The sequence below is a fragment of the Macaca nemestrina genome, chromosome 2 (genome assembly GCF_043159975.1).
Source record: "Macaca nemestrina isolate mMacNem1 chromosome 2, mMacNem.hap1, whole genome shotgun sequence".
NCBI classification, from domain to species: Eukaryota; Metazoa; Chordata; class Mammalia; order Primates; family Cercopithecidae; genus Macaca; species Macaca nemestrina.
Window position 1 is genome coordinate 40,608,647 of NC_092126.1, and position 17,729 is coordinate 40,626,375.

At 46.1% G+C, this 17,729-nt stretch overlaps 1 protein-coding gene across 8 annotated transcripts in view; it reads right to left on the reverse strand.

The window, feature by feature from the left end:
* Positions 1 to 4,277: 4,277 nt before the first annotated feature.
* LOC105469933 (DAZ interacting zinc finger protein 1 like) overlaps positions 4,278 to 17,729 on the reverse strand; it is a 56,371-nt gene continuing 42,919 nt past the window's right edge. For 4 of the 8 annotated variants that reach the window (XM_071090969.1, XM_071090967.1, XM_071090968.1 and 1 more), the window contains 6 exons: positions 14,699 to 14,891; positions 11,205 to 11,421; positions 10,590 to 10,756; positions 7,662 to 7,801; positions 6,981 to 7,073; positions 4,278 to 6,038 (listed from right to left, as the gene is read on the reverse strand). In XM_071090969.1, coding sequence (XP_070947070.1) covers positions 5,877 to 6,038; positions 6,981 to 7,073; positions 7,662 to 7,801; positions 10,590 to 10,756; positions 11,205 to 11,421; positions 14,699 to 14,891 — 972 coding nt within the window. In that variant the 3' untranslated portion in view covers positions 4,278 to 5,876. Of the gene's footprint in view, positions 6,039 to 6,948; positions 7,357 to 7,661; positions 7,802 to 9,619; positions 9,668 to 10,589; positions 10,757 to 11,204; positions 11,422 to 14,698; positions 14,892 to 17,729 lie in introns of those variants that run through there. The other 4 variants (XM_071090971.1, XM_011721547.2, XM_071090972.1 and 1 more) reach the window with 3 other exon arrangements.

Consider the following 17,729-nt stretch of genomic DNA (forward strand, 5'->3'; position numbering starts at 1 on the left):
AAAACAGTAATTTAATCATGGCATCACACAAGTGATTACTATGATACTGCAAGGAAAAGAAGGGTTGACATACACCTAAAATACATGTTGGGAACTATCATGACCTAATGTATCTTTTATCATTATGCATTACACAAATGATGCTGCTAGGTCCAAAAAGAAAATATTTTATTTTTCATGTTATAACCTGCCAACTTTTGTTTAATGCTATATCTATCTCACATATATAGTGATATATAGGGATATACAGACATCCCAAGTAGGATCTACCTTAAGGACAAAAACAACTCCAAAAAAATTAGTAATAAATTTTAAATTGTTTTCAGTAGTCATACAATAAGCAATAGGGTGGGTATTGTTATTTCTAAGACTATGATTGTGATGTTAACAGCCAGGATTTTTGGTATGGAAGACAAGTGATATAGATGTTAGATCAACAAGATAAAGTAAAAATTCTGTAGTCAGGAATTTGAATAGGGAATATCAGCATGAACTCACAATATTTTTATTGTATTTCTTATCTCTGTGCACTGAAAGTTCTTAAAAACAAATAGTAATAGGCACTCCTAGCACCCAGATGTCTACAAATATAATTTCCTTCTAAAAGAAACCAGGATTCCCTCAGATAAATTACTAATTTTAGGTCTGGGACAAGAAAGGTATGCAATGAGCCTGGAAGGAAGCTATCAGACTACTAAGGTCATATCAAAATCATTCAAGAACCGAGTTAAAGAGGCACCCAAAGACAGGACAATCTCAGCATTAATAAGGATAATAGCTACAAGTGATTTAAACAAATCAAATATATTTAAATATATAAGGTTGTATGGCACCTATTGAAGATACTAGGAAGCTCATTCATTATTCTGAAAAAAGAAAGATTCGAGCCTTCAGCTGCTTTACCTGTATGAACTGTACCTCAGGGCAACCAGACAGTTTGATGTGGAGGATTTCTCTTTACAGAAGTTTTCCAGCTAGTAAATGTCAAAGGAATAACAGACTTAGACTATCAAACTTTTACAGATCTCTAATTAATAGATAAGGCTGGGCACAGTGGTTCACGCCTGTAATCCCAGCAAGTTGAGGGGTCAAAGAGGGCGAATCACAAGGTCAGGAGTTCAAGACCAGCCTGGCCAATATGGTGAAAACCCGTCTCTACTAAAAATACAAAAAATTAGCTGGGCATAGTGATGGGCACCTGTAATCCCAGCTACTGGGGAGGCTGAGGGAGGACAATCATTTGAACCCAGGAGGTGGAGGTTGCAGTGAGCTGAGATCACACCACTGCATTCCAGCCCAGGTGACAGTGCAAGACTCTGTCTCAAAAAAAAAAAAAGATGGTAATGATCAATGATCATCAGTGTCTATCATCAATGCCATCATCAACATCACAAGAAAGGAAAAAAAGATATTCTGTGTCTCCTGATGGAGATACACAAAACCACCGATGAAGAGTCCTGCCAAAACACAAAAGAATAGTCAAAGCTGAACCTGATCAAGCATTTAGCTCTAACTACAAATCTACAGATAGTTCAGGAGAAAGAGGAATACATTAAATGCCACCACAGTAATCAATCAGCAAAACCCAGACTGTGGGGAATTTCACAAGATGAACAATATGATTTATTCAGCAACCGTCAAAATAATAAAAATCATGGGGAAGGAAAAGGGAAAGGAAGAGAGTAAAGGTGGGAAGAATGGAAGAGGAATCTATAGATTAAAAAAAGACAAATATGTGTAGTAAAACAGAGGAATTGTGGATACTGAATCGATATTTGACGACATTTAGAAAAAAAGTACGGATTTTTGTTGTAGTGTGATGGTGGTACAGTGGTTATTTTTTAAAAGGAAGTATCTTTTAGAGACACATACAGAAATGCTTGTAGATATAATGACATTATTTGGAATAATATGTAGTATTACATGTAAATTACTTGGAATAATATGCAGTATATTAAAATATACAATATTATTTGGTGAAAGATACACAGGAAATAAGATTCTCTATGTGTTGATAATGGTTAAAACTGAGTAACAGGAACACCAAGGTCATTACACAATTCTATTTTATATACGCTTGAAATTTTTCATAATAAAAAGATAAAACAGCAAAAAGAAAAGTGAACTACAGGCAACTCATAAAAGAAGACATAGCAACAACCAATATGAAAAGAAATAAAAAAGAATTTTACTTTAGAAGAAATATTAAAAATGCAAGTTTCTTAAAAGGTGAGGTTTCATTTTTCACGTATCACGTGGCCAAAACTTTGAAAGATTAATGATATCCCTGGGAGCAAAGGAATGCAAAAACTAGCTTTCTTGTATGCTCCAAACACTAGTAGACTAAATTGGCTCCAGTTTTCTGGAAAGCATTTGGCAATATGTAAGAAAAGTACATGGGGAAAGGAGCTAGAGTTCCAGGGCCAGGTTGCCAAAGCCAGATTGCAGTCACACCACTCACTGGTGGCAGGACCCAAAGCAAGTTTCTTGGCTGCTGTGTACCTCAATTCCTAGCCCATAAAAAGCATGTACTATAACAGTGGCATCCACCTCAAGGGCTGCTGCGAGGCTAAGTCATAATATTTGTACCAAACTTGGACCAGTGCCTGGCATATGGAGCTGGCTTTCATTATTATGTTGGCCCAGCAACCTTACTTCTAAGAATTTATTTTAAGGAAATCTTAATCAAGTGCACAAAGACACATATACACATTTTTTAATCACTTCATTATATATAAAATGCAAAAAGTAGAAATGTCTGGTTAAAAAAATTTTTGTAATCTTTGCCTGGAATACTAGGTGGCCATTAAATATAACTGTCTTATATTTATATGTACTGACATGTGCATGTGTAATGATATAAAGACATTTGTAATCTGTTTTCCAGGAGGAAAATCAAGCTAGAGAAGAATATAGTTGAACCCTAGGAGGGAGTTTTTTCTTCACCAGCACATGTCTATCTAGATGTTAACAATAATTGACTAATTTGTGGGTTATATTCTTTTTGATTATCTGTATTTTCTAATTTTTCTGTATCAATCTTATCATTTGTGTAATTTTTAAATGATCTATTACATATGTTCCATAGTTCTGGCAAATCTTGTGCTGGTTAATTTTAGGTTCAATTTGATGAGATTAAGAGGTACCTGGACAGCTGTAAAGCATTATTTCTGAGTAGGTCTGAGAAGGTGCTTCCAGAAGAGATTAGCATTTGAATCAGTAAACTGAGTGAGGAAAATCCGCCCTCACCCATTGTGGGGGGACCATCCAATCTGCTGCAGGCCTGGATAGAAGAGCTCTCTCTCTGGAGTCGGGACACTCAGCTTCCGTCCTTGGATGTCAGAACTCCAGGTTCTCTGGCCTTTGCACCCAAGGACCTGCACAACAGTCCCAGGTTCTCCGGCTTTCGGATTTAGACTGAGCCACTCTACCAGCTTCCCTCGTTCTCCAGTTTGCAGACAGCCTATGCCGTGACTTCTCAGCCTCCGTAATCGCATGAGCTAATTCGCTTAATAGATCCCCTGTCATTTATTAGGGACACTGGCTAATAAATACCCATAAGTATCTATCTATCTATACATCCTACTGGTTCTGTTTCTATTGAGACCTAATACAACTTACTAAAGAATTTTTAAATATACTTGAAAATGGGGAGGGGTGAACACAGCATAGAAACACCAAAGTAATATGTTAGTCAAACCCTCCAAAGTAGATAGAAAAATCCATTTGGAAACATATAACGTAATGATGAACATTTAAGAACAGAGACATTCTCATTGATAATCATCACCAGTGTGTGCACACACGTACAAACACATTTACTGTTTGCACTTGCGTTCCCCCGAAAGTGGAGCTAGAAACAAGGACTTGGGTGCAGATTAATTTATCTCAGAGGTGCTCATAAGAGAAAGAAGTGAGGGAGTGAGAAAAATGAAACAGAAAAGAGGAAGACCGATGAACTATGCATTAATAATAGTAACTGCATATTAGTGAGAACTAGCACTCAGTCCCACAAGGGACTGAGAAACCGTGCAGAATGAAACTCAGAGGTACCCCACAGAAGCACAGGAAGCCTGGAGTAATTGCTCCAGGCTTTTACTCATCAGGCAATTACTCATCAACTCCCATCGCACCAAGATTGTGGGCTGGTCTGGAAGCATCAGCTCTGCAGCTCTCCTGAGCTTCCTCACTGAGCAGCTTCCTTTGTACCACAACACCCCAGCCTGCCCCTCCCCCAGCCACCCTACCCCACCACCAGACCCCTTTTGCTTCCCGCAGTGCGTTTCCTCCATCACCTTCCTATGAGAACTTCAAGTCCTCACCAGGTGTCAGGATCACCCAAAGGCCAAAGGAAGTCTGGGTGAGGTGGAGGTGGTAATAGACGAAACAAGATTGACCTTAAGTTGAGTTGATAATATTTGAAGCCCAATGATGAGCACATGGGTTCATCACACTCTTCCCTTTACTCATATATGTGTTTGAAACCTTCCATAGCAAAAAGTTAAAAATAGATCTTTGCTGTGTCAGGGATGGAGGTTCTTTGCTGGGTCTCCCTTTCAGGAAAAAAAAAAAAATTGCCATTCAACCAGGAGAAATGAAATTGACTGGCAGGTTCACACCAAGGTTCACTCCAGCTTTCAAGTCGAGGTCTCATTGAGTCCAGGCCACCCCAGCTGATGGCCAAGTACGGGGCAGGCATGAGGGCCTGGACGTTTCTGAACAAAGGGGGACTCCCAAGTGGGCGGTTCTTGCTCAGGAGCTCCCCACTGGGTCAGTGGAGACCTTGTCAACCCCATATCGATGCCCTGAGTTCTCCTGGCTCCACTAGCTTCCCTCTCTCTTTCTGTTCACAGTGGTCAGGTGTACATTGCACTCTGTGGCCTTTCCCCACCGGATCCTGCCTCCACCTCCTTTTCTTTCCCAAGTGCGGCTCCTCAATGACTCCATCTTGGCAACTGTGTCCCAAAAGACCTAAACTGACACAATTAAGATGCAGTTGCTTCCTTTCCTCCCAACCCCTTGAAAGCTCCAAAAATAATGAAATACATACCAGAGTTAAAAACATCATACTATATTTAAACGTTTGCATATAATATATTAATGTTTTTCACACTACAAATATACAACAGCTATGTATAAAACCTGATTTTGGAATATCAAAAAATACACGTGTGGTCCCTTGGGGATACAAGGTCCAGCCAAGTGGCCCTCCTCTCTTCCCATCCATGAGTAGGCCTGCCACATATCACAACCCTAGGAAACTCTCCAGGGTCACCCAGGCTGGGCTGGATGGCCTTTCATATGCTCCCCGTAACACCCTGTTCTCTGCCACTAGATTACTACCCTGTGCTGGCACTGGCTGCAGACATTCTGCCCCAGCCTCGGCCTGCACCCTAACTCAGTAGTGAGAGGCTAGAGAGCCTGACGCAGAGTAGGCAGGCACTCAGTAAATAATTTTGGATCAATCACAGAATGACTGACTGAGGCATATGTCCCCAAAAGGACTCCAGATAGGACCCATCTCCACAGTGTTCCTGCAGTTTTATAAAAGGCTTGGGAAAAGAGAGCTAGTGACTCTTTTCAGTCTCGGGGGGACACGGAGGTAGAGGAAGAAAACTACCTGGAGGTTCTGTTTTAACCCTTTCTCAAGCCTTGGGACCAGGGGCTCCTAATCAGGCACCTGTGGTGCTCTACAGCAGGGCCCCTCACAGGTCAGGAGGGATGAGATCATATCCGTTCCCTGCACTGCTTCTCTCCAAGAGGATGATCTCTTGGTTGTTTGTGAAGACAAGAGGCCCAGCAGCCTCTTCTGTTGGAGTGGACCTGAGCTGGCCCCAGCCAGGCTAACCCTCTGGCCAGCCAGCCTCTGGGGTGAATCACCAGGCAGGGACCCTGGGCTGGCTGGAGCTCTGCGGACCACTGCCAAACTTCTCGGGGAGCTTTGAGCGAGACAAGGGCTTGGGTTTCTCTCTCTGGTCCAGGTCCAGAGGAAGATCTTCCAAGGAGGAGATTTCCAAGTCACTCTCATCTTCAGAAAGCTGCAGGGGGTGAAGGGGAGAAGAAAATACATTTTGATAAGGGAGGAGGGTGGCTGAGAGCTAAGCACATTGCAGGATGGGAATGCAGAACGGAAATGGGGACAAATGCACACTGGGAAGGAAGCCAAAGGGAGACGCTACTCCTCCTGCCTTCTCAAGTCTTCCTGCCTTTGAGAACCTGCTTTAGTGACCTGGGATCACGGTGATTTCAAATACCCCTGAAATTCTACTAACCAAACCCAGGCAGCGCCTTGGAAAGGCCTATGTGCAGAGCAGGTTGCTCTCGTTTTCACTTCAACTTTGTGCAGATTTTTAACTCCCTCTTTGACAGAGCCAGAAGCCCAGAAACTCCACCGTTCCAAGTTCTCGAGCTGAATGCACTGTGGGCTAATGACCCGCCTCCTCTCAGACGGGTTCCCTCAGGCCTGGTAAACATCCTGACTGAAGGAGCATGAGAGGAGCTTGGGAGTCCTTCAGCCTGGAAGGGTCTGCGCTGCAGCCAGCAGGACAGCTCAGAGTCGGCCAAGGGACTCTGACCACAGAGTCGACCCTGACCACAGCCACCTGCGTAGCAGCCCAGGCCTTCCCCTCTGGAGTCCTCATTGCCCCTGCTGGCCACCTGGGCTTTGATACAAGCCATCCTGTGCATTTTCTCCAGGAATGTAAGGCGACCAATCAGAACGCATGCAGGGTGCAGGGCAGCAAGCATGCTCTGAGCAGCGCCTCAATCTGTTTGGGGCTGTTGGTGCTCTTTCACAATTTGGAAAAAGGAACAAGTTTTTTCTTCTCAATCATTTGGATGCATTACTCACAAACATACATGAGCCGTGTGATAAACCAAACACACCATGGTAAACAGCAGGGAGTGCTATCAAAAACCCAAGAATGGTTGCCCACCACTACCAATTTTAGAGCAATAGCACTGATTACCCCAGGATGCACCTTTTTGATGGAGAAAGGTGAGAAAGGAGTGCGAAGTAAAGGGAGCTCTGAAGTTTTCCGCTTGAAAAATAACAGCAGTGTGCAAGTTGTTCCCTGACGGAGGAGACAGGGGCAGTGAGGAAGGTCTGGTGATGCCAGGGAAGCTCAACGTCTGAGCTCTAAGTCTGAAAATCTCATGGTGGCTACAGTCTGACGCAAGGCTCAGGTTTCTAAATACTCCCGTCTTGTGCTGTTACTGACTCTGATGTGCTATGCGAGGCCACTCCAGTACCACCCTTCGGGGAGTCCTCTCCACACACATATTGTCTTAGGGTCCGTGGCAGAGGCACTGGGGAGGAGCCCACTGTAGGATGAGACCGGACTGGAAGAGCAGTTGCTGCAGGAAGCCAGGCACAGAGTCAGCTCCGAGGCTCTCGAGAGGCAGGAGATGGAAGAATCCAAACTTACTGAGCATTGCTTGTATAATGAACCAAAAGGCTTTTTAATGTTAACTTGGACACAAGTATTCCAAACTGGCCATCTCTCCATGTGCACAGGGCAGAGGGAGGTCACCTGCGACGTCCCACTAGGGCAAAGGATGACACTTGCTGGACCCTCCCCAACCTTCACCCCAGGCCCCCCAAACTCAGAGCTGGTTCTGTAGGGAATTGCAGGGTGAACTCTAAGCATCCTACATCCTACCTGAGGCTTCCCTCCTGGTGTGGCAGCCCTCTGCGGCCCAGCATTGGGCATAAAAAACAGACTGACCCCTCCAGCAGGCTTCTTTGCCGGAGCTTCTAGCTGCTTCTCCAGGTTTTTGACCATCGACTGCACCAGTGTTCCTGGAAGGGGAAAAAGTGGCTGTGTCAGTGGCAGAAGCCTAGAAAATGAGCATTTCAGTTTTATGGGTCATGTGTCCAGGCTCCAGTGTGGATAGAGGGAATGAGCAGAAGGGTCAGGAGGAAGAAGGCTGGGCAACCACAAAAAAGGAGACAGAGAAGGCCAGGCCAATGGGTGCCGAGTGAACAGAGGCTTGGCATATTCGGAAAATGTGACGGTGCAAACTTAATGACATGGCTAGTGACAGAGACTTAGGAAGCTGTGCTTCCCTCTAATGAGAGGCTGAGGCAGGACCTCTGCTCAGTGTGGGAAATGAGCTGTATCACTAGCATGCACTTAGTTCCTCAACATCTTCACACAGAGACAAGAAGAAATGTCATAAAGATTAGTACATGAGGACTGCAGGCAAGAATGACTTTCTGCAAAGTCCATGCAGGAAGCAGGAGCTAAGCAGTGACAGAGATCATCAATAGATCCCTGGTGCCTGGCACACCAAGGTGATGTATGAACCTCAGGAATGACCAAGAAGCAGGAAGCTAACTACAGTCTTCTACGATTCAAACGAAATCAAGGTCTGAGCTGACTTTTGGAGCTACAACAGCCCTTGGCTCACTGATTCATTCAAGAAATGTTTGTTAAGGGCCTATGATGTAGCAGGCACTGTTTCCTCACCCTCTCATTAATCACCTTGTCCAAATACCTCATTTTACAACAAAGGAGCAGAAACCACCTGCACAAGGACAAGCAGGTAGCAAGTGGCAGAGCCAGGACTTTCTCTGAAGATTCCTAACTCCCAGTCCCAAGACCGTGCCACCCTATTGCCCTCGCCTGGCAGGGCATCCATACTTCTCCAGAGATCTGTTTCTGGCGAATTCTGATGGACTGGCAGGCTTGGCTTATGCTGTAAACATGGCCAAGTGCTGCAGAGTCTATTAGGAGCAAGAACTTTGCAGACTGCAAGCCTAGCCTGACATCCCAGAGTTTCTACTTACTGACCTTGGCAAGATAAAACTCTAAATTCCACATTCTTTATTCTTTAACTCAGTCTTGGCTAGAAAATACAACTGAAGCCAGAAGCTGCAGGCCTCAGTTGGCAGTTTGATAGGAAAATCTTGAAAGAATGGGAGTAGACAGTTGTTTTGAAAAGAAGGATGCTCAACTAGTCATTGCAACCTGTTAGACAGAAAATAATACATTGAATGAATATTTTCATTCCAGTTACCATGACAGTTAGCTCAGGTCTCTACAATACCCTTTCCATCAACACGTTGAATTTCTAAGTCTCTTGGCTGAAAAGGGCAAAGAGCTTCCCCGTATGATGAAACAGGCTGCGTGGCCCAAAGGCAGCCTGCTATAAAGGTTGACTGACTGTCTGTGGCTGCCTCCTCTGTCTCAAGCTTTGCTGGGAAGCCACATTTTTCACAATTGAGTTGTTGCAAAAAGTTATGCTTGTTACAGTCTATGTGTTATAGAAAACTATATTTGTCAAAATGTTCATGGTAGCAAACTGTTTTCCCTTCAAGTTGTAACTGAGGTTTGCCCTGGAGGCTACTTTGACCACTGTGGTATTTAACTCTAGGACCATCAACTCTTGATCGGTGCTAACGAACTCAAACAGCATAAAAGACTATGGGGATATTCTTAACATTTGGAACACAGCTAAAGGCAGCTCTTTCTGGGGAAAAAAAAAAAAATTAGTTTACAATTAAATAAATAAACGTGACTCTAACACATTAACTTCAAAAACATCATACAGAATCTCAACTTGCCATGACATCGTTCTGCGGTCTTGGGCCAGTCATAATGTCTCTGAGGCTTAGTTTCAACTTCTGTCACGACGTGTGTGGCTCAGCCTTCCCTCATCAGTGCTGTGAGGAGTAAACGAGGAGACTCGTGCGAAGAGATCCACACAGAGCTGAGCACTCGGTGAGCACCCAGAAACACCAACACAGAGGGGAGAGCCTTCTCTCACGCCTCGAGCTTGCACAGAAGGAGGGAACTTCTGCTCTCCTCACCAGGATGGACAAGGATAGGAGAAACACCCTCCCAGTTTCTTCCCCACATCCTACCCTCTCCTCACAGAAGAAGCCAAGCAGAGGGGTGGGCCTGCAACACACCCTGGGCCACGGCGCACCTGAAGGAGGGCCGCTGATCCAGAAAACAGTGCCAGCTCTTTCTCTCGGAGCCTCCCCGCCCCTATGGCTGGGTTTGAGCCGGGCTGGAGTGCACCCTACAGCTGCCTGTTTAAGGTCTTACACATTCAGGGTCTGCTTTGCAAACCCAGCCCTGCGCACAAGTAAGATCAGGATCTGGATTCGGGGAGACTGGAGGGGCCCCCACTTTGGCCTCAAGTGCTGGTTGTTCCTCTAATCCAGCCCTAACAGAAAGCCAATGCCTCAGGCATTCCTGGGCCCTGTCACCACTATTAGAGCGAGGCTTTGATCACCCGTGGCTGGCCACTGTGTTTATTCTCTACTGGAAAGAACATGGAGGAGAAAAGAGATGAGTGGCTCCCTTTGACCTCCCACAGTCAACAATTTGATGACAAAACAAGGGGTAAAATAAACCTTGCTCAAACTCTAGCTTTCTCCTGATATCTCTGCTATCCCAGAAAAAAAAAAAAAATTTGAGGCGAAGGAGGACCATCCTCTCGAAGCCAAATAGAGAAAGAGATGTCAAATCAGAAAGCCTAAAGGAAGCTGAAGGGTGTTTCTGGAGCCTCGAGAAATCTGGGCTGGAGAAGGGTTTCACCCGTGGTCCCAGCCCACTCACCCGAAGGTGCCAGCTCACCTGAGCCCTGGCCAGGGGGCTGGGCATTCTCTGAGGTCTCTGTGTCAGACCAGTCCCAGTCGTCCTCGGGCCGAGGCACCATCCTGGAAGGAACTTTCGGAGGCTGTAGAGACACACGCTGCACACGGTCTCCCTCTGAGTCCTCTTCAGAACTGAACGGGGGCGTGCTGCCATGAGGAGGAGAAGAAATGAGGGATGCATGGGCCAGAAAGAAAACTTTGAAAGCCAAACTTCATCATGCTGCAAGCTGGCTTGGTGGGCTCAGGGCAGCCCTGCTCCCTCCCTCAGGCCCAGAAGATAGCTAGGAGACCCGTGGAGTGCAGCAGCCACACCAGCTTCTCCCTTAGCAGAGCCCTGCCTGTCTGAGGATCCGCCCCTCCGGAGTGGGAACGGGCTTGGGGGAGGAGATGGGTAAGGGGAAGGTGGGTTTGTATTGGCTAGGAGCACAGGTTCTCAAGTCCAGAGCCCAGACTGGACCCTACCTGAGGCACCTTCTGTTCACATGTATCTGCCCCCCACCTATCTGCAGAAGCCCGGAGGGAGCCCAGAACAGGGCTGCCTGAAGCCAGGAGCCGCCACTGCAGGTGGGGTGAGAGGGCAGAGTCTGGGGCTCACCTCATCCCAGGCCCCAAGGAAGGAGGGGTGCTGGAGGGTCCATGCACTCTGGGGCGTGGAGCCGGGGTGGACACCTGGGTCAGGCCGGAGCCATGGCTGCCATGGCTCTGACGAGTTGGTGGGGGCGGCTCTGCCGGCGTGGATGGCAAGGCCCCCTGCAGGGTCCTGGTCTTTGGCTGGGCCTCTCTGGTGACCAGTGTGCTCTGCTGGCTTTTGACTGGAAACACAGAAAGGAATGACTTTTGGAGGACACCCATGCTGGGTCTCAAGCCTAAGAGGAGGGAGAAAGCAGCTCCAACACCCTGGAAATGGACAATCACTCCCTCTCTGTGCTGTAATAGCCACAGCAGATTTCACAATTGCTGCCAAATCAGGTGTTCTGCTGCTGGCCAGATTCAAGGCTGGGACCATAGTTCCACAGTTTCCTCAGAGACCAGGAGAGCAGCTGGGTGCTCCAGAGTCATGCTGTCATTATAGACCAGCAGGAGTCCGCGGGCCTGAAGAGGAACTCAGCAGTCCTAGATGGACTTCACCAAGACCGCTACCCTCTCCCCAACCCACACTACAGCTGCGGCAGTGCAGGCAGCCCTGCAGGAAGACCACGCTGCCACCAGAGGTCGCCGCAGGACTGCATGAACCATCAAGATCCACTCAAACCTCCTCCCAAATGAAACCTGGGGCAAGGCACTACTAAGGCAGGCAATTGGACACAGCCCCTCTGTTTTCCAAATCGCATCAAGACCTATAGCTGAGAAGAGAGGTCTGGGATCAGCAAGTTTTTATGGAAAGAGAAGAGATAGAGTGCATCACAGGGAGTCAGACATGTGTAGACTGAGTCACAATGTAAAATGAGTTTCTTACAGTAATTCAAGATCAAAAAATGTTTGAAATACAGTTGACCTTTGAACAACGTGGGTTTGAACAGCCACGGGTTCGCTTGTACATGGATATTCTACTGACTCTGCCACATAAGACAGCAAGAGCAACCCCTCCTCTTCCTCCTCCTCCTTAGCCTACTCAACACGAAGATGACAAGAATGAAGTCCTTTATGATGATCCACTTCCCCTTAACGAATAGTAAACATATTTGCTCTTCGTTGTGATTTTCTTAATAACATGTTCTTTTCTCGAGCTTACTTTATTGTAATAATACAGCATATAATTCATATAACATGCAAAATAAGTGTTAACAGTCTATGTTGTCGGTAAGACTTCTGGTCAACAGCAGGCTATGAGTAGTTAAGTTTTGGGGCAGTCAAAAGTTACACGTAAATTTTCAACTGCATAGGGGGGTGGCACCCCTGGCCCCTGCGTTGTTCAAGGGCCAGCTGTGCCCTGCTCTCAGTCAATGTGTCTACTCAGAAGTGGAGCTTTCAGGAAAGAGTGAACTAAAGAGAAGGGGAAGACAAAGACAAGCTTGCTGGGGGAAAATAACAATAGTTTCCCATGACTATGCACCAGATACCAAGAAAAGCACTTTACCTACAACCACGTGGCCCCCGAGCATCTTCAGAGGCTATCCTTTTCCCTACAGAGGCTTGCCCTCAGCTCCACGGAAGAAAGTGGTGAATACAAACCCAGGCTGTCTGTCTGCCTCAATCTTGGGCCCTCACTGCTACCTCCCACAACCTTGCCCCAGACAAGAGAAGAGGCAGGGTCTGAGCAGAAATGAGAGGTGAGCATTAAGACAGCACTTGCAGGACCCAGGAAAAGAATAAAGGTGCAGAGCTGGAAGGAAAGGTCTACAAAATGCCACAAAAACACAGCGCTCATCTCACACCTCAGTAACATCTCCACAGAAGGCAGAATCTCAGGGCCAGGGAAAGGGAAAGGCAGTGAAGGGGGCTCTCCCTCCTGGCTTTTTTACTACAGGAACAAAAGTGTGTGGGAGTGGGTGGGGCGTAGTACCTAGAAGGAGCAAGATACCTTTGCTGTCTCCTGGAAGCCAGCGTTCCAAGGGTTTTTCCATTAATCCTCCCCAAGTCCCTGTCCCCTCCCACCTCTGAGCTCCCACCACCCCTGTGCTTGGCTCCATCATGTCACCTGGTCCTGGCTGGTTTCCCAGGTGAGGTGGCAGGCCCTGGCACACAGTCAACCTCAGCAAGTACTGAACTAAATGAATGAGTGGGCAAATGAATGAATGACCATTTGACTGAATGAGCAAAAGGATGTACATTTAAATTGGAGCATGAAAAGCAGATTGGCAACCAGGACAAATACCCTTCTGTCTGAGATTTCTGTGCAAGACTAAAAACCATCCTTTCCTTAGAGATTTTAAGACCAGAAGTTTAAACTAAATATTATAGTTTCCCAGGTCAACTCATTTTTTACCATATTTTCATGCCAAAATGACAATGCTTTTAAACACAAAATACCTGCTTTGTACTTGTCCAAGTAATAATTTCCATGAGCTCACAGGATTGCTATGTTAGTGTTATTTTCTCCTAATTCACATGAGGAAAAATAAAAATAAATTATAAAATGATTGGTAGATGTAGCAACTAAAATCATCTCTCATATCTTCAGAGATACCTGGGCCATACTCTGCAAAATTTTTTTGCATGAAGAGCTCAGGTTGGTTCTTCCTGGACACAGGAGATACAGAACTAGCCTCCTTCTGGCCGCACATGTCCCTGACTGAGGAGACAAAGTAAAAGGAGCAGGACAGCACCCTGCATAAGCAGACCAGACCCACTGAAGCCCTCCCCAGAGCCTCCAATCACAGCAGCCCAGGGCCTCTGGGAACCTTCTAGAAACAGGGGGCTCTCAAACCTGGGAACACAAATACCCTTGCTCCATAAGAACAGACTCAAGGGTCCTGGTCCACAGAATTTACTGTTCCACCAGAACCACAGGGCCTTCTTTTGTCATGACCCCCAGAGCATGGACAAATGGTAAAGTAGCAGCTATGACCTGGCCCAAAGAACTAACTCTGAGCTCTGAGAATTCATCCGTGTGCAGAACTGGCCCAGCCTCTCATGCCCTCCCATGGCCAGAGCAGGGGCTATCTGAGCTCTGTGGAAGTTTACATTTGATTGATATTTGCCTCCACCTGCAGCTCCAACGTTCCCAGGCCTCTGCCTGCCTCCCCAGGCTGGCACACCTGGTGTGTAGAGCCAGAAACTGAATAGGCTGCTCTCTGTTGAAGAGACACTCAACTGTGGTCGCAGCAAGCCAAGCAGTGCAGAAAGAAGGTGCTATGGGAGGCAGCATGTCTGCACAGGGACAGTTCAGGCTGACAACAGGCTCCAGCTCCGGCTGTCCTCCAACTTCCCTGAGTGACCCTGGACAAATGCCCCCACTCCCACCCCAGATCCTATTTCCTCAACAGAGAACTTCTGGACTCAGTCACCTGTGAGAACCCTACCAGCTCAGCCCTTCAGAGAAGTGCCCCTAAGGGACAAAGACTATACCCGCCTCATGTGCAAACAAGTCTTGGCAAGAATGGGACCCTTCCAGGTCACAGCCCTGAGCGAGCCCTCTCCCCAGTGTACCTGAAGGCTGCCCATCTGGCTGGGACACCACAGCGCCATTCTCCTGTCTCTCCTTCACTCTGCTGGTGACTTCCTTGACAAGCTTTCCCCTCAGACTCAGAAATTCAGAAAACTTCCGGGCCTTCTGCTCCCGCTGGACTCTCAGCAGGGATTCCAGGTGTCTGAGAGTCTGAATCGAGATTCCCTTTGCATCCTAGAGGAGACAGGAGTTCACCTTTACAGACAGAGGCTACTCTTCTTCTCCTTCCCCTAAGCCTCTCACACCTGCTGCTGCTGGCCTGGGAGTCTGCGATCAGTGCCTGGGCTTTTCTTGCAGGAGTGGGGGGCATGAAATGAGGATCAGAGAAGGGTAAGCAGCGGCTTCAAAGTTGCTGAAAGTGCAGTGGTTTGGGGTTTGAGAGCACCATCAAAATGTGCACAGCAGGATAATGCAAAGGACTGCATCACAATTCTAACCACATCATAGCAGAAGGGACTTCGTTGGAACATGCTTTTCTACATCTGACTGAATCCTAGGATAAGAGACCATAGCTTGCTCATTTTTGTACCCCTGATTACCATTATTATGCCAAACACACTGTCCATGGCTAACAATGTTTAAAAAACTAAACTGCTGTAAACACAATTCAGGTCCCTTTCAAGACCTACTGAAAGTTGCTCAAGCTTTTGACATCCACCCAGAGCCCATGGGAGGGTCTAGGGAGGCATCTGAATCCAAGATGAGGATTCATGCAAGGTTAGAAAGGAACGTCTTAATCAAGTATAAATATAGAGCCAAAGTTAGAGTAGTCAGTAGTTGAAAACAATCAAAGCAGTGAGCATTCTTCCTAAAATAACCCTAGTTGTCTATTTGATTTTTTTCTAACTTACTGTACACAAATAGTATTTCCAATAGTGTAGTGCTTGGCTAATTTAATAACAGGTGTGTTTTTATTTAATAATAGATTTCATTGGTGCTTCTAACAATAACATACATGTTCTGGTTAAGCACAATGGCATTCAAATACTAGTTGGAGAGAGAATCCATAGACCCTTTAAAGGAACTGGATCACTGCTGCAGACTCCCTGAGATGCCGAAGACCTGTGAGTCTGCTTGCTTTCTCAATGGGGAGGCTCATGATCTGGGGCAAGTTCCCAGCCCTGGTCACCGGCTGCCTGGAAATAGACTCGGTCCTGTTGGTGGGGCACAGTGAGAGTGAGACCGGACTTTAGGACTGCAGGCTGCGTGGAAGCGGGCTGAGGCCTGTGACTGCCAGCTTTCCCCCACTTCCCTGGCGACCTGTATGACTCAGCAGAGGCAGCCATAATCCCCCTGGGAATATAACTCCACTGGACTGGGAACCACACCCTCATCCCCCACAGCAGCTGCAGCAAGCCTCACCCAAGGAGAGGCTGAGCTCAGACATGTCTATTCCTGGCCCCACCTGGTGGTCTTCCTCTACCCGCCCTGGTAGCTGAAGACAAAGGTCATAATCTCTTAGGAGCTATATGGCCATGCCCACCACCTGAGAAACCTGAATACTTAACCACGTGTCCCTAGAGCAAGTAGGCAAGTATGCTTCCTCCCTATAGGGCCACAGCTTGAAAGCACCACCTCCTAGCTGGAGGCCAACTAACACAAAACCAGTGCACTAAACAAAAAAAGAAAAACACAAAGACCCTCAAGAGTCCACTTCACTCCCCTACTACCTCCACCGGAGCAGGCGCTGGAATAGTATCCACGGCTGCAAGACCTGAAAATAGATCACATCACAGGACTCTTTGCAGACACTCCCCAGTACCAGCCTGTAACTCTACTGGGTGGCTAAACCCAGATGATCAAAAACAATCGCTAGAGTTCAGCTCTCAGGAAGCCCCATTCCTAGGGGAAAGGGGAGAGCACCACATCAAGGGAGCACCCATGGGACAAAAGAATCTGAACAGCAGCCCTTGAATCCCAGATCTTCCCTCTAACAGAGTCTACCCAAATGAGAAGGAACCAGAAGAACAATTCTGGTAACATGACAACACAAGGTTCTTTAACTCCCCCAAAAATCATACCAGCTCACTAGCAATGGATCCAAACCGAGACGAATCTCTGAATTGCCAGAAAAAGAATTCAGAAGGTCAATTATTAAGCTAATCAAGCAGGCACCAGAGAAAGATGAAGCCCACCTTAAAGAAATCAAAAATATGATACAAGATATGAAAGGAAAATTTTTTAGTGAAATAGATAGCATACATAAAAAGCTATCACAACTTCTGGAAATCAAAAACACACTTAGAGAAATGCAAAATACACTGAAAAGTCTCAGCAATAGAATCAAACAAGGAGAAGAAAGAACTTCAGAGCTCAAAGACAAGGCTTTCAAATTAACACAATCCATCAAAGACGAAAAAGAATTTTAAAAAAATGAACAAAGTCTCCAAGAAGTTTGTGACTGTGTTAAACATCCAAAACTAAGAATAACTGTTATTCCTAAGGAAGAAGAGAAATCTAATAGCTTGAAAATTGAAATCATCTTTGAGGGAATAATCGAGGAAAACTTTCCCAGCCTTGCTGGAGACCTAGGCATCCAAATACAAGAAGCAAAAAGAACACTTGAGAAATTCATCACAAAAAGATAATCACCTAAGCACACAGTCAACAGGTTATCTAAAGTCAAGATGAAGGAAAGAATCCTAAGAGCTGTGAGGCAAAAGCACCAGGTAACCTATAAAGGAACACCTATCAGACTAACAGCAGATTTCTCAGCAGAAACCCTACAAGCTAGAAGGGACTGGGGTCCTATTCTTTAGCCTCCTTAAACAAAACAATTATCAGTCAAGAATTTTGTATCCAGTGCAACTAAGCTTCATAAATGAAAGAAAGACACAGTGTTTTCCAGACGAACAAATGCTGAGAGAATCTGCCACTACCAAGCCAGCACTACAAGAACTGCTAAAAGGAGCTCTAAATCTTGAAACAAGTCCTTGAAATCTACCAAAAGAGAATCTCCTTAAAGCATAAATCTCACAGGACCTATACAACAATAACACATGAGAAAAAAAA